The sequence below is a fragment of the Anolis sagrei genome, chromosome 1 (genome assembly GCF_037176765.1).
Source record: "Anolis sagrei isolate rAnoSag1 chromosome 1, rAnoSag1.mat, whole genome shotgun sequence".
In the NCBI taxonomy this organism is placed as follows: domain Eukaryota; kingdom Metazoa; phylum Chordata; class Lepidosauria; order Squamata; family Dactyloidae; genus Anolis; species Anolis sagrei.
In genome coordinates this window covers 286,959,085-286,973,474 of record NC_090021.1, presented here as the reverse complement: position 1 = coordinate 286,973,474, position 14,390 = coordinate 286,959,085, and the positions used below count along the sequence as shown (strand labels likewise).

General features: G+C 38.6%; 1 protein-coding gene across 1 annotated transcript in view; it reads right to left on the bottom strand.

Moving 5' to 3' along the window:
- The window catches only part of ZNF106 (zinc finger protein 106), a 55,414-nt gene that overhangs the window by 40,184 nt on the left and 840 nt on the right, over positions 1–14,390 (bottom strand). Inside the window, exon 2 of the mRNA XM_060760923.2 lies at positions 1,623–1,708. Coding sequence (XP_060616906.2) covers positions 1,623–1,676 — 54 coding nt within the window. The 5' untranslated portion in view covers positions 1,677–1,708. The remainder of the gene's footprint in view (positions 1–1,622; positions 1,709–14,390) is intronic.

The following is a 14,390-nucleotide window of genomic DNA, read 5'->3' as shown; positions in this document are numbered from 1 at the left end:
TATGAACTGCCGCAGGCTTTGAGATCTGCCAGGGAGGCTCCTCTCTCGGTCCCACCTCCGTCTCAAACGTGGTTGGTGGGTTGAGAGAGAGGGCCTTCTTGATGGTGGCCTCCCGGCTCTGGACTACCCTTCCTAGAGAGATTAGGTTAGCCCCCCACCCTCCAAACCTTTCAGGCTAGCTTAAAATATGGCTCTTTAGACAGGCCTTTGACTTTGTGTCAGATTGAATGTTCAGCAATTGTTTCTACTCCGGCACTATGGTTTGTTAATTGCAGATAGCCTGTTTTATTCACAGGTTCTATTGCATTTTATGAATTTTACAATTTTATCATATGGGGTTTTATGTGTGTTCGTGTTTTAGGTTTATATTGTTGTTTTATAAGTTCATGTATCATTGTTTTATGTGCGGCACTTTGAAGTGCTTTTGTGAGCCGCTCTAAGTCCCTTCGGGGAGATGGTGGCAGGGTACAAATAAACAACTACTATTACAATTACTACTACTACTTATTATTATTATTATTATTATTATTATTATTATTATTATTATTATTGGATAGCCACACACTCCCAGCCTAAGAAACTAGCAATGTCAAATATCCTCTAAATAAATCTTGCCAAATGGCTTCCCATCCAAGTTTCTGAAGTCAAGCAAGACCACTGTACTTAGGATAGTGTGGTTATCTTTACTCTTTGCAGGAATCCTAAATGTACATATTTCCACTTAATTTTCTCTTTTAATTTGTTTTACAATCACATCTAAGCCTTCTCCCCTGTTTTCTTCCCATTTCCCTTCACTTTTATAATGATCTAGAAAAGGATCCCAATTCCTAAAATGTACACTTATCAATGTAGTTACATTAAATAGACTTCTGATCAGTCACAGAATGCAAAGTTTAAAATAACCATGTAATGCTAATTCGCTGTCTGAATAATTTCTTCAAATGTACCAAAATATTTAGAATACCAGAAAATTCTAATTTTTTGTCTGAAGTATGTTAAAATACATGTTATAAACTATTTGAATTACACTTCTAGAATGTATTTAGGGCACAATATAGCAGAGCTATGAGGAATGAAACTCTCTATTCAAATATAGACATACATGACAAAAGAAACTGTTTAATATACCTCCTTAAAAAAAACCTATAAGGCAAGAGGTTGAATAATTGGATCCTTCTACTATAATGAAAAAAGGAATGGCTGGTTGCAGAAATCCATTTCATTATGGATTGCTCTTGTTACTTTCTGAATGTGTTCGGAAAAGTTATACTAATCTGACAAAATAATCTCTACTTATATGATTCTACTTATTCACACGTGTCATGCCACCATGTTAAGTACAGTATAAAAAGAGCTTATCTGAGCCTGAAGCAAGATACAAGTCTCTGATACTGAAGACACATTTAACTTGTTTGTATTTTAGGTGAAGACTTTTTTGTTTCAACAAGTCTTCAGCCTTAGTTTACTTTTTCTTCTTCCTGTATTATCACTGCGCAGTAAAATTATTATACATCAGCGTATTTTAATTTGCTCTAAGCTTCCTTCAACATTTTGGAAAGTTAGGATATACATATTAGAAATAAAACCCATTTGTTAGATATGAACCTAAAATCTCTGTTTACCTTTTTTGTGCTGTATATGATGTGGCATAATATACATTTCCGTTTCCGGACCATAGTGAATACACCAGAAAGATATTATCACGCCCCTATAAGTAGAAAAAAATGTCATCAGTTTGCTATATACAAGTACATGTAACAAAGACATGATAGCAATGACACAAAACACAAAGTAGTCCTTGCTATTATTCCAGTGTTTAGTTTGGCTAGAGTTTGATCAAGCACTAAGTAAACATTTTCAATCATTCATGATTATTCTTCACAGTATTTTATCAGAATAAGATAATACAGGTATATCTCAATTAATAAAGTAAATGTGCTTCCGGACATTACTTCTGTAAGTTAAAATGTGGTACCAAAGGCAAAAAATAACATAGAAAGAACAGGGATATGGGTTTCTGCGCCACAAAAAAATCAAAAGTGATAATATGTGCAGGTTAAATGAAGCAATGACATCAAATAAGGCGTGCAGAAGTCAATGAAAACCCTGTGAACCTTCTAGATATCTCTTAAAAGCTTCCTTCAAAATGTATCCAGGGTTTTTTTTTCATTCATCTATCCCCTTTCCTCTTTCTTACAATTTCCATTTGGTGGCCGATCTTCACTGTGTCTTAAATTGTCGTTCCAGACCCCAAATGAGGTCCCTTTAGCTCAATGCTGGGGTTGTAACAAAAATTAGCAACAGTGGTTTTTGAATGCCACCTAGACATTTACACAAATCTGTTAGCATAAATGTGCTGTGGATTCTGCAGAAAATGCTTCAGCTATACTCCACAAAAAGGAAAATCAACCTGTTTAGCAAGCCTTGCAAATGCTGAATTATTAGAAATGGTTTCATTTTTACACCTATTTTATAAACCAATATGCCCAGGGTTGCGTAAATATTTCCAAGATAGAAAGGGGTAATGAGTGGAAAAAGTTTAAGAAATCCTGTTCTAGATTTATACTCATTTAACATGCTGGGACTACCTAGTGACACAGGGCTATCTACTTCCTCCTTTTCTCTCTGTTTTACTGCTCACACAGTGTTGTAGTAGAGCCTGTTAGTAACGCTGCAAGTGGTAGTATGGGTGTCAGAAGGGGGAAAAGGAGTGCTCGTGAGCAAGAGCTAGATGAGGAACAACAAAGGAAAAGGATCCGGGATATACTTATGTCACCTACCGATGAAGACCCCTTCGAAGGGTTTTCTGATAGTAAAGGGTCAATGAGTGAGGGAGAGGAAGGAGATACAGTGGATGTGAATAGGGGAACTAAGAGGGTTACTCGGGAGCAGGAATCGGATGAGGAGTGGCAAAGGAAGAAGATCCGGGATATACTTACTGCTCCCATAGATGTGGAGTCATTCATGGGTTTATCTAGGAGTGATGGGCCTGGGAGTGAGGAGGATGGGGATGACACAATGGATTGGACTAAGGTACAAGAAGTACAAGATGTATGTGCTCAGCCAACATCTAGTGACACATTTGGTGGTGGGGATTGGCAGTCAGGAGATACTTCTGAATCTTGGGGAGATCTAAGTCTTGACAGAAGATGGACGAGTTGGAGGGATGGGCATCGGAGTTCATGTGTGGAGTCAAGGACAGCTGTAAGAGATGATGACGGGGCAGAGGTCAGCTCACCAGCGGATGATGAGGTGTAAGATAAAAGTAGGCTTTGAAATGGGGAATCTTTGCAGAAGGCAAAGTGTTAGTTTGTGCCTTGGGTTTTGTTGCTGCCGTTTTCGTGTTGGTATTGGGTCCTGGATCTGCAGGTTGCTGCTTCTGTTCATGTGTGTTTTGACTTGGCTTGGATTCTTGTGGGTGCGGATTTCCCCTTCTTTGACTTCGGTCCGGTTTAGACTACGACGCTGCCTACGTGGATTTTGGAACCTCGACTTGGCTTACTTCGACCTCGGACTTTGTTTGACTACGTCTTCTTCCTTGCGGCTCTTTGTTTGTTCACCCCTTACTTGCTGTGTTATTTTGTGTGACTTTTGAAGCACTTTCGTTTAATCTGGAATTTTTCTCTGGATAATCCGGATTATTGCTTCAGTTTACCTTTTGAACTGGAACTAGTTGCTACTTTTGAGTTTTGACCAGAGACACTGAGTTAAGTGTTTCTGAGTCTCTTTTGCTTTGTGTTAATAAACTCTACTTTTGGACATACTCTTTAAGGCGTCTGGGTTCCGAAACACAAGTTTAGGGAAGAAGTCTGAAGGCAACTGTATACTTTGACTGTTGTAGGCAGGCACACAAGGTAATTAAATATGTGAAACTGTTCATCCAGTGGAGTCTCTGGATCTGTGGGAGTTTCATTCCAGAATTCCCCCACAGAGGACAAAAATGTGATTATATCCCAAATTATTAAGTGAAGATTACCTATGCACAGACACACGCATGTCATTTTTATGGTATGTATAGGACACAATGATGTCTACAGTCAGTGGAGTAGTGGATTCAACAGCTGCAGAGCCAAAGGGTCCACTGTGTCTACCATCAGATTGGAAAGTAATGTAGATGATATAGCAAATACCCTGAAGTTTTTATCCACAACCTGGAAAAAAACTTTAGTGAGACTATTTTCAGCATTTACTATTGCTCGCTTAAAACTAAGAAACCAACTGTGAATTTAAAAAACAAGTCTATTTGCGAAAGAAGACAGCTGGAGTGTGGGAAATGAGCTATGGTTGTAAGCAGCTTTTAAGGACAGTGCATTTATTCACTGTTGAGATGAAAACTATACAAAGGAAAGTTTGATAAGAATAAAAATGTAAAACAAAGCAAGCAGATGGGATGGCAGTCAAGAGGTCTGAGCTCCAATCTTTCGGTAATCTCCTCAAGACCTGTTATTTGCAAGGCTCTGAGTAGAATGAATTGCTTTTTCCCTAATGCTTTCTGTGTGACCATCAGTGAAATTGCTCCAGCAATTATACCTAAGCAAAACACTTAAGAGGGTCACATGACGGGTGAGTTACAAAATAAGTGAAGAAATATCAGGGGGGAAATTAGCTGAATTGATTATTTTAGTGATTTAAGCCAGCACTCGGAGGTTTTCTTATTATTTTTGATGATAGAAAAAGAATTAAAAGGTTACATAATTTAAAGCAAATGTTTGACATATCTTGTATTATTGATGTCATAACATTTTAAATAGTAAGTTGCAGTATTGGTGTGTTCAAAGCACTTTTTGTTTCTATGCTATAGAATCTTATGCAACCAAATAAATATAGTTAAGTCTGGCACACTTTTTAAGTAAACGTGCAACATAGTCCAGCCCAAGAAAATATGTTGACCAGGCTGTCTGGGGCTTCTGGGAGTTGAAGTCCAAAACAGCTGCAGGGTGAAAAAGCAGCTTCAAGTGCTTGACTCAGAAAAGGTACATCAAGAATCCTTGTCTTAGGATCTGTTCTCATCATCTAGCCTTTAAAGGCATCAATCATCAATATGCAAATGATCTGTTATTGCTTTTCTTGCAAAAAAAAATGGTATCACAACACCACCACATGATAGAACATGTGTTGAGGAGAAACATCCATTTCCCTAACAAATCCATCATGTCTACAATGTAAAATATAGGGTAATTTATTGCCTAGTATAGATGTTCTGAGCTTTTGGGCATTTGGCTTAAAATGGCTAGGACTTCCAGTGTTGTGGTTCAGTCAGATGAAGATGACGGGATTTTGTATTTCAGAGCCTGGGAGAGTGGTGATTCTTTCAATCAGGGAAATGAGAGGATTTTAGAGCAAGATCCTGTCTGTAAGAACAGGTTTGAAAATTAAACTGTTTCGGAGTCCAGCAGACAAGGAGATGCAGTGTCTGGTAGAGACCTTTTGCCTACTAGTACCATAGCAAGCCCAGATAAAGACATAGATGGCAATAAAACTAGCTGGAGGGAACATCTGTGTTTGACAGGCACATCAGGCTTGATCTTAGAAAAAAAATCCAGCAAGATCAGAAAATCGCAAAGACTCAGTGAGAAGGAAGACCAGAAAAAGTCTAACAGGAAAGGAAGACAAGGTCGTAGAAATGACGTCATGTTTTGTGGTCCTTAAATCAGAGAAGTATCTCTTTGAGAATTCAGATCAGGCAACGCTGCTAAATTGTAACGATCTCAAGTCCTGTTTCAGTTCATGTTTTTAGTCTAAGATCTTGGGAGTTTCTATTCATATTTTAAGAAGTTCTTCTAGCCTTGGTTTTGTATTCATGCTCATGTTTTGATTCTTGTTTTCCTGGATTTATGCCTATGTTATGATTCTGGGCTTTTCTGTACCTTTTGGATTATTATTTTTTTTAAGTGTTCTGCTACTAACCAGTTTGTTTGGGCTTTTTACTTATTGGCTACTTTTTCCTGTTACCTGATGGATTTTGCCTTTCTTATTTCTTTTGGTGGTTTTTCCTTTTTATATGTACTTTTTTCAATAAACTGTTTGACAACTGCTTTTGGATTCTTGGTTGATGTTGAGAGCAAGGTGAACTCTGGTTGAAGTACAACATCCGGCAGTTGAAGTCTGAAATACCTTGGCAGCTAAAGACTGAGAACCACTGCTTTAAAGTGATTTATGTAAAACCATCAGGTGTGTAGGAATAAGTGGCAAGCCATGAAATATATGTCTCAAATGCACTTGACACAGAATACATAACTAGCCAACAACTCTAACTACAAAATCGACCATTACAGAAAGACATAAATTTACCATGTGTTTCCATCTCAAACATCAGCATGTAAAGATGCTTATCAGCAGTTACATACAGGAACTGCAGAAGGATTAAGGGATAGGAAGAGCCGTTCCCTAAATGTAATACATAAATGTACATACTGAAGGAACTCTGAGGTCTGATGCCACTATGATGAAATTGAATAGGCATGAACAAGACACCCAATGAAATGCTGCCAACTGCACCCCCCAAGAGACACAGACATACTGACTTCACTAAGGCAAAAATTCACTGGAAACACCTCCCTTCCAAAGAGAAAAACTTCAAAGTGTCAGTACAGAGAAAAATGTAAGCTACAGTGCAACTGCCACAATCTGAAGAATTGGAAAAAGATGGAAATGTTCATGACTACTGTGCTCAAGTGATAAAATTAGAAGTATCCCTTTAAACTTATGATGGTTGTTGCAATGAAAAGTCATGCATGTAAGCGTGCAATCATTCTTAAAAGCAGAGGTGTTAATCTTTGTATGGAATTCTGTGGCTCTCCTTCCTATCTATGATCTGTTCAACACTTCCAACAGTCTATGACAGTATCGCTTTGTAGTTAATTAATTAATGCTTCTCATATGTTTAGGATATTGCTTAAAATTGGCTCAGCATTTCTGGAATTCCTGGAGAGGAAGGGAAGCAAACTGCTTAAAAGGGATCACAAGGTCACTGGACTAGGCCTGGCTTTTAGCCTCAGTTAGCATTCTTCATTAAAGTGACTTTTACCATCCTGATCTAAAATTACACCTGCTTTGGAGAATTAGAATATCAGAGGAAGTAGGGATGATCACAAGAAGAGTTTAAGGCTTCCATCAAGGGTCCAATCAAACAGAGTCACTTATGAGTGAAGGCTAAAAATACTGTCTGAACTCAGCTGTGATTGGGTATCACCAGGGAAGACAAGAACAAGTTTAATTTTGCAGAGAGACTGAATAGCCAGGCTACTCTTAAGAGAGGCAGCAGACTAGGAAACCTGTATCAACAAGGTCTCTTTCACACCACACAATTAATATTCCAGGATTCCATGAAATGAAGCCATAGAAGTTAAAGCAGATTCATCACTTTAGCTTCTGTGGTTCTATGCTATGAAATATCAGGGTTTGGTCTGCAGGGAGGGAGAAGTATTTCGCGCACCCCCACACATGATTTCACGGAATACAGCTTAATTCTCCCCTCTATCAGAGAGTCAAAATAAGGAGCAGAAACAGGATGCATATTAATCTTTAACATATTCTTGTGAAAGGAAGGCTATCAGTGAAATAAAATGTATATTCATGTCTCCCAAAAGACAAATATACCTCCAGGTCTTGACGAAAACAGTCACGTGTCTCATATGGCCACTACCAAAGTACCTACTGGAAATCAGAAGACCTGATTCACACTAAGAGTCAATAAAGATGGGATTTCCCCTGAACCTCCAGATATCCCCTTTATTTTTATTTTTATTTTATTTAACTGAAAAGGTAGCAACCTAGAAACCATGATGATGGTCTGCACAGAACACTTTTTTAATTTCCAATAATGTCCCTGGGCCTCACTAAGGATTCAGAGTGGCTGCGCCTAACTACCCATTCAAAAATATGGCAAGATGGTGGTGGGGAGTATGCTGGAAAGTTAGATTAAGGGTGTGTATTGATGTCTGTGGAGGAGTGTATATTACTTGGTGTGCACTTCCCTGAGCATCATTCTGTGTTATTCTGTTAAATTGACTTTTTTGTATTTCAGGGCAGTAAGATATAGTTTGGCTTTTGGAGGTCTGATTACATTTTCCTCCTCTAAGTTTCTTAGTCGGGTTACATGTCAGACCCTCATCAGTGTGTCTTCTTTCAAAGGGATGTTGCCACACAAAAATGTAAATTCAAGAGTACTCGAGTATCACCTCTGACTTAGATTTGAGGGAATTCCTTTCAGTCTGACAAGTTTGTTTTCTAGGAAACCAGTGTTTTGTGACAAGGCACAAAATATTTTATGGCAATATTTTAAGTAAATCCCCAAAATTGTTTCAAAATTCCAAGTATGCTCACTGGCCCAAAAAGATTGCAATAAAAAAGGGAATAAATATGAAGGGGCAGGGTCTCTGTTTCTTATATCTCCTACTTTAGAGACATAGAATATTAGAGGACAGGATATCCTTCTTCAACATATGGGGAACAAACTCTTGCCCTCTGTGTTCTCTAGAAATATTGTCCCATTTGCTTGGCAGCTGTGAAACCCTATCACAAAATCTTGAGAGAAGTGCACATCTTCACAGAGGGATCTGGAAGACAAAGAGCCAACTGGGCTGAAAGACTGGTGCTGACAAGAGGATAAACGAGTCCAAGAGAGAAAAAAAAACTTAATACGTAGAAATATGCCTGTTACCTAGAATGGAATAAAAAGACATCCTAACACCAAAGTTTCTGTCATAACCATGGGGCAAGCAGTTACCAAAGCACACTCCAAGAGGTACTGGTAAATGTTTCCACAAGGTAAGTATTTGAGGTTGTCTTCTAAGATGTTTAGGGTACAAACACCTACCTCTTGGAATTCCTTCTCCTGACTGTGCTTGTTGGAAGAGATTTACTGTATTTCATTGCATAATGGTCTCCACAATGTAATAGTCTCACCCCTATTTCTTTGGTCCCAACATCAGTATTTTTGCTTTCCTCACATAATAGTTGCAACCCCGATTCATGGCCCCAGTGCACTGTTTCATTCCCCCACCTGTCCCCTTTCAAGCAGTTTTTCTTTCACTAACTCACTCGCCTGCCCTACATGAAAGACAAGCAAGCATGTGAGCTAGTGAAAGGGGGCAGGTGAGCAAAGCTGTTACTCACCATAGCCCTTGTCAAAAAAAGGGACAAAAAGTGGGACCACTATGTGATGACATATGACATTCATAAAAGGTAAGTTTGGAACTTGATAACTCTAACCTGTCCTCATGATACTTCCTATCTAACATTAAGAGAGAGAAAAACACTTTCTTCTTATGCCTTGGTCCAGAAATATTTTGGAAGTTAACCTAGGGTGGAGAAGATCAGCTAGTCTATGTGCTATTAGCACTGGAAGAAATAGCTGTTTTCAGGCAGCAGGATGAGGTTAGCACTCATGTATGTGATTAAAATTAAGAGGAAGCATACAGTTTTGATCTAACTTTCCCACTGTTTGTCCACTGATCTTTTGCAGTGGACAAACAGTAGTCTTGTTCAGAATCAAATTGGTGAGGTTAAGAGGCTTTAATATCAACTTACTTGCATTAGGGTCATAAGGTAGGTGAGTGAAAGAAAGAAAGAAAGAAAGGAAGGAAGGAAGGAAGAGACAGACACACAGACAGTCTAAGCTCTCAAAATTTCTGAGGGTGCATCTGTAGAAGTAATGCATTTTGATACCGCTTTAACTGTCATGGCTCACTGCTACTGAATCCTTCTCTGACTTAGACTGCTCATACCTCACTAAACTACAACTCCCACAATTCCATAGCATTGACCCATGGCAGTTAAAGTCATATCAAACTGCATTAGTTCTACAGTGTAGATGTAGCCTGAATGGGGGATAAGACTTTAAACCTCTCACCTCAGGAATCCTGAATAGGTGTGAATGGGCATGGCTTGCTCGCCTTGACCATGGCTCACTCTTGTAGCCCTCAAAGGATTGTACAGAGGCCAATAAGATTACACACCCTAGAAAATGTTCTCCACAATCTATTAAAGGAACATAATATTTCTATAGTTTTTATGTATGGCTGGACCATGAAGCACATATGATGTTGGATGGATGTTCTATGAACACTATGAAGTGCTAAAATGACCAATAGAATGAATCAAGCCTGAGCTCTTCCTAGAGCCAAAACTACAAAGATGAGACTATCACAATTCAGACATACTGTATTATAAAGCATAGTTAAAATGCAGGACAGTAGCAAAAGCGGGAGACAGCATTACACTTCAGTCAAGGAAGTTACAACTCTGATTTTGCTGAGATCTCTCATTCATAGGGTCCTGATGAAGCCAACTTGATAGAATTAACATTGAAAGGTCTGAAGAGCAAACTCACTAACTCAAGAGACACAAAAAGGGGATTCTGCTTTGTACTTTACTATACTGTGACATGTACAGTAGAGTCTCATTTATCCAACATAAACAGGCCGGCAGAACACTGGATAAGCTAAAATGTTGGATAATAAGGAGGGATTAAGGAAAAGCCTATTAAAAGGCTTTTATGATTTTACAAATTAAGCACCAAAACATCATGTTTTATAACAAACGGACAGAAAAAGCAGTTCAATACATGGTAATGCTATGTAGTAATTACTATATTTACGAATTTAGCACCAAAACATCACATTGTATTGAAAACATTGAGTACAAAAACACTGACTACATGTTTTTCTAGGCAGCAATGTGTTGTTTGTTTTTCTAGGCAGCAACGTGCAGTGGGCCTCTCCGCACACCCGTCGGGAGGGGCGAGACATGGTTGGTGCAGGCCGGACACTGTGCCCTACAGGAAAAGTCTGCATTGGCTGTGTCTCACCCCTCCCGATGGGCGCATGGCATGCAGAAAGGCTCGCTGCGCACTGCTGCTTCGAGAAATAGCTGTGGATGCGACCGATAATACACAATGTCAGATGAGTGAAGGTTGGATAAGCAAGACTCTACTGTAGCATGTCAATGCTCTCATGAAAGAGGAGCACAAACTGGAAAAGTCAGCTCTGGTTCATTTGTAACTTCTCTCAAGTAGCTGAGTTCCCATTACTTTCGAATACTTAGGCATTAACAGGAAGTGCCTGCAGAAACTGCTTAGGAGGGCAGATGCTTTGCATGAATTGCTTTATAGTGGTCTGTTAAGTACTTTTCAACCTGATCTGGAACTGAGTTCAGTTAATACTATTGCATAGGAAGACAGAATTCCAATGGCTCCAGACGAGCATGTAACTTTCCCATTTCTCTTAAAGAGAAAAGGAAAGAAGATAAAAAGCAATACAGAAGTCATTTCCTTTAATAACAGAACAAGTCCGAGATGTGAAGCTTGCAAGACCACAAGCAAATAAATTGATTTTGGCAAAAGCTCTGTTTTTGTCCAATATTATGATAGAGTTGTCTGGCTATGTTATTATTTAATTTTATTTAGCAGTTAGTTTGTTATAGTTATTAATTCGCTTTTGGGATTAGTCAGGGTTCTTTATTTTGTCTTTATTTAATGTATTATGGCATTGAATGTTTGCCATTTTTTGTTGGAAGCCGCTCTGAGTCCCTTTGGGGAGATAGGGAGGAATATAAATAAAGTTTTTATATTATTATTATTAATATTATTATTGAGAAAATGTTTAATAATAATAATGTTTCTGCCCTGACCTGGCACTTGCTGGGCTGAAGGAACCAGATCTCCAAAGGGTACTTCTGTGAAGTAATGGAATTACCCACTCTCTTGATTTTGATCAAAAATAAAGCAAGAAGGAAAGGGAATGAAAAATTAAGCCGGGTTAAGTTGTTTTCACTAGGAAACACTGCTGTGGCCCTGTTTGCATCCAATCTATATACGAAAAAGCTGTAGTTTCAGAAATTGAGAAGACACTTTTACTATTCATTAGACATCAGAATGTGAAACACTTAACACTTCCATGTAACTCTTTGGTGTATGATGGGATGTATTATTGTCTAACTGTTAAACATTTGGAATTCTGGTTAGGAAAGCAAACACTGGTTCTCAAAATTTTCCAGGAGCCAAAATGGCAACAGACTAGAAAATGTCTTCTCACCTAATAAATGTTCCTTCAGAACAGAAAACCAAAACACTAGTGACATGAAAAACCTGCATTGCTGCTTAAAGTTTTCCACCTATGATGTAGATATGTGATTTTCCACCTTCTTGGACAGAAAGGAAAGGGTGTGCTCAAAAAAAAAAAACAGGGTAAGATGGGTTCTAGAGTAGAGAATACCAAGGAACTTGGGGAGGGGAGCTATCCTGAGTTTTGTTAAGGGTGCCTCCAGTTCAGAAATAGATATATAGAGTCTTTAAACAGCATGCACAATACCGTATAATATCTGGTTGAGGAAACAATTAGTAGGTTAGTCTCATCCAAAGTATACTATATCAGCACAGTATCATGAGAGGACAGCTCCCATGCTGCTGCAGCTCCACTGGTTGCCAGTCATGGGAGCTGTCCTCTCATCATACTGTGCTGATATAGCATCACAGTATACACTACTTTGGATGAGACTAACCTACTAATTGTTTCCTCAACCAGATATTATACGGTATTGTGCATGCTGTTTAAAGACTCTATATATCTATTTCTGATAAATAGATATATATCTATATCTATTTAGCTAAATACAAAATGCTGGTCGTTAGCTATAAAGTCCTATATGGTTCAGGTCCAGGCTATTTGTCTAATTGTGTCTCCCAATACAGACCATCCCGTGCATTGCAGTCAACGGAGGAGGCCCTCCTCTTGGTCCCACCCCCATCACAAGCTTGGTTGGTGAGAACAAGAGGGGGTTTCTCCATGATCGCTCCCTGTCTCTAGAACTTCCTCCCTAAAGAAATAAAAATGGCCCCCACCTCTCCTTTGAGAAACTTTTGAAGACACACTTATGCACTTTGGCATATGGAGGGGGAAGTATAGGAAACTTTAATTCACTGGAATGGGCTAACCCACTGTATTATATGGCAGCTATGATACATTTTAAATTAACTTCTATGCTAGCCATCTTTAATATAATGCATTTTAATTGTTGTTCACGGCATGTGCCTTAATGTTTACTCATTAAACATTGTAGTTGTAGTTCACTATGTCCTACTGAATTGTTTATATTTTGTTTTTCATTTCAATGCTTAGTTCTTTTATTATAAATGTACTGTTGTTATTGTGCAGTACTCTGAATTTATTTTTGATCTGTTGGTACTTATTTGAGGCATTGAATGTTTGCCTTTTTTGTGTGTAAAGCGCCCTGAGTCCCTTCGGGGAGAGGCGGTGGTCTAGAAATAAAGGGGTTTCTATCATTATCATCATCATCGTCATCATACGATGAATAAAAGTTCAGTAGAATATATTTAACCAGGAAAAGTTTCAATATAATGTTTTATTATACAACTTTTTGAGAAAATATCTATAATCCCTCTCAATTCAAAAGCGTATTCATTATAAGAAACTATTTAGGAAACTAATGAGTATGCTTTAAAAAAATGAAATCTGAATGGAATTGCATAATTTTACACACAAGCATCCTATTGTTATAGTAATGTTTATTTTGTTTCTAATATAATTGTTCTATGTTTGTAGTTTACAATTATAAATCTCAAAACAGTAGAACTAAGTTATACTGAGGGCTGCTGTTTTCATTTGCTTTTAGGAATCATATGTTTATACTGTACTGCCTTCTTCATCTGGGAGAATTCTTGATCTCTCTTTTAGTGGGCAATCTAACAAGGGGTGTAACGAACATAGGAAAATGGAATGGTTGACAATGTGATTGGACAATGTTTTAACAAGGAGACTCTAATGAATATGTGTTTTTAATTGACTTTGTTATGGTTTTATAACCTCTGATTGGGAGCCCCCAGTGGTGCAGTGGGTTAAACCCCTGTGCCGGCAGGCCTGAAGACTGACAGGTCGCAGGTTCGAATCCAGGGAGAGCGCAGATGAGCTCCCTCTATCAGCTCCAGCTCCTCATGCGGGGACATGAGAGAAGCCTCCCACAAGTATGATAAAACATCAAAAACATCCGGGCTTCCCCTGGGCAACGTCGTTGCAGACGGCCAATTCTCTCACACCAGAAGCGACTTGCAGTTTGTCAAGTCGCTTCTGACACGACAAAAAAAATTTCTCTGATTGTTTTTGTGGTTTTATATTTATCGTGTCATCTGCAACCAGAACATTGTATTACATTTCTAACAAAACAAAACAAACAAACAGATTAAAAAAACCCACAAATTTTGCAAACTTGGTAGCTGATTAAATATCCTTTGACCAGTATCTGGCCACTTGGAGTGCCTCTGGTGTTGCCACATCGTGCATGTGGCAGGGCTCAGGTTGCATTGCAGCAGGTGGTCAGTGGTTTGCTCTTCTCCACACTCGCATATCGTGGATTCAACTTTGTAGACCCATTTC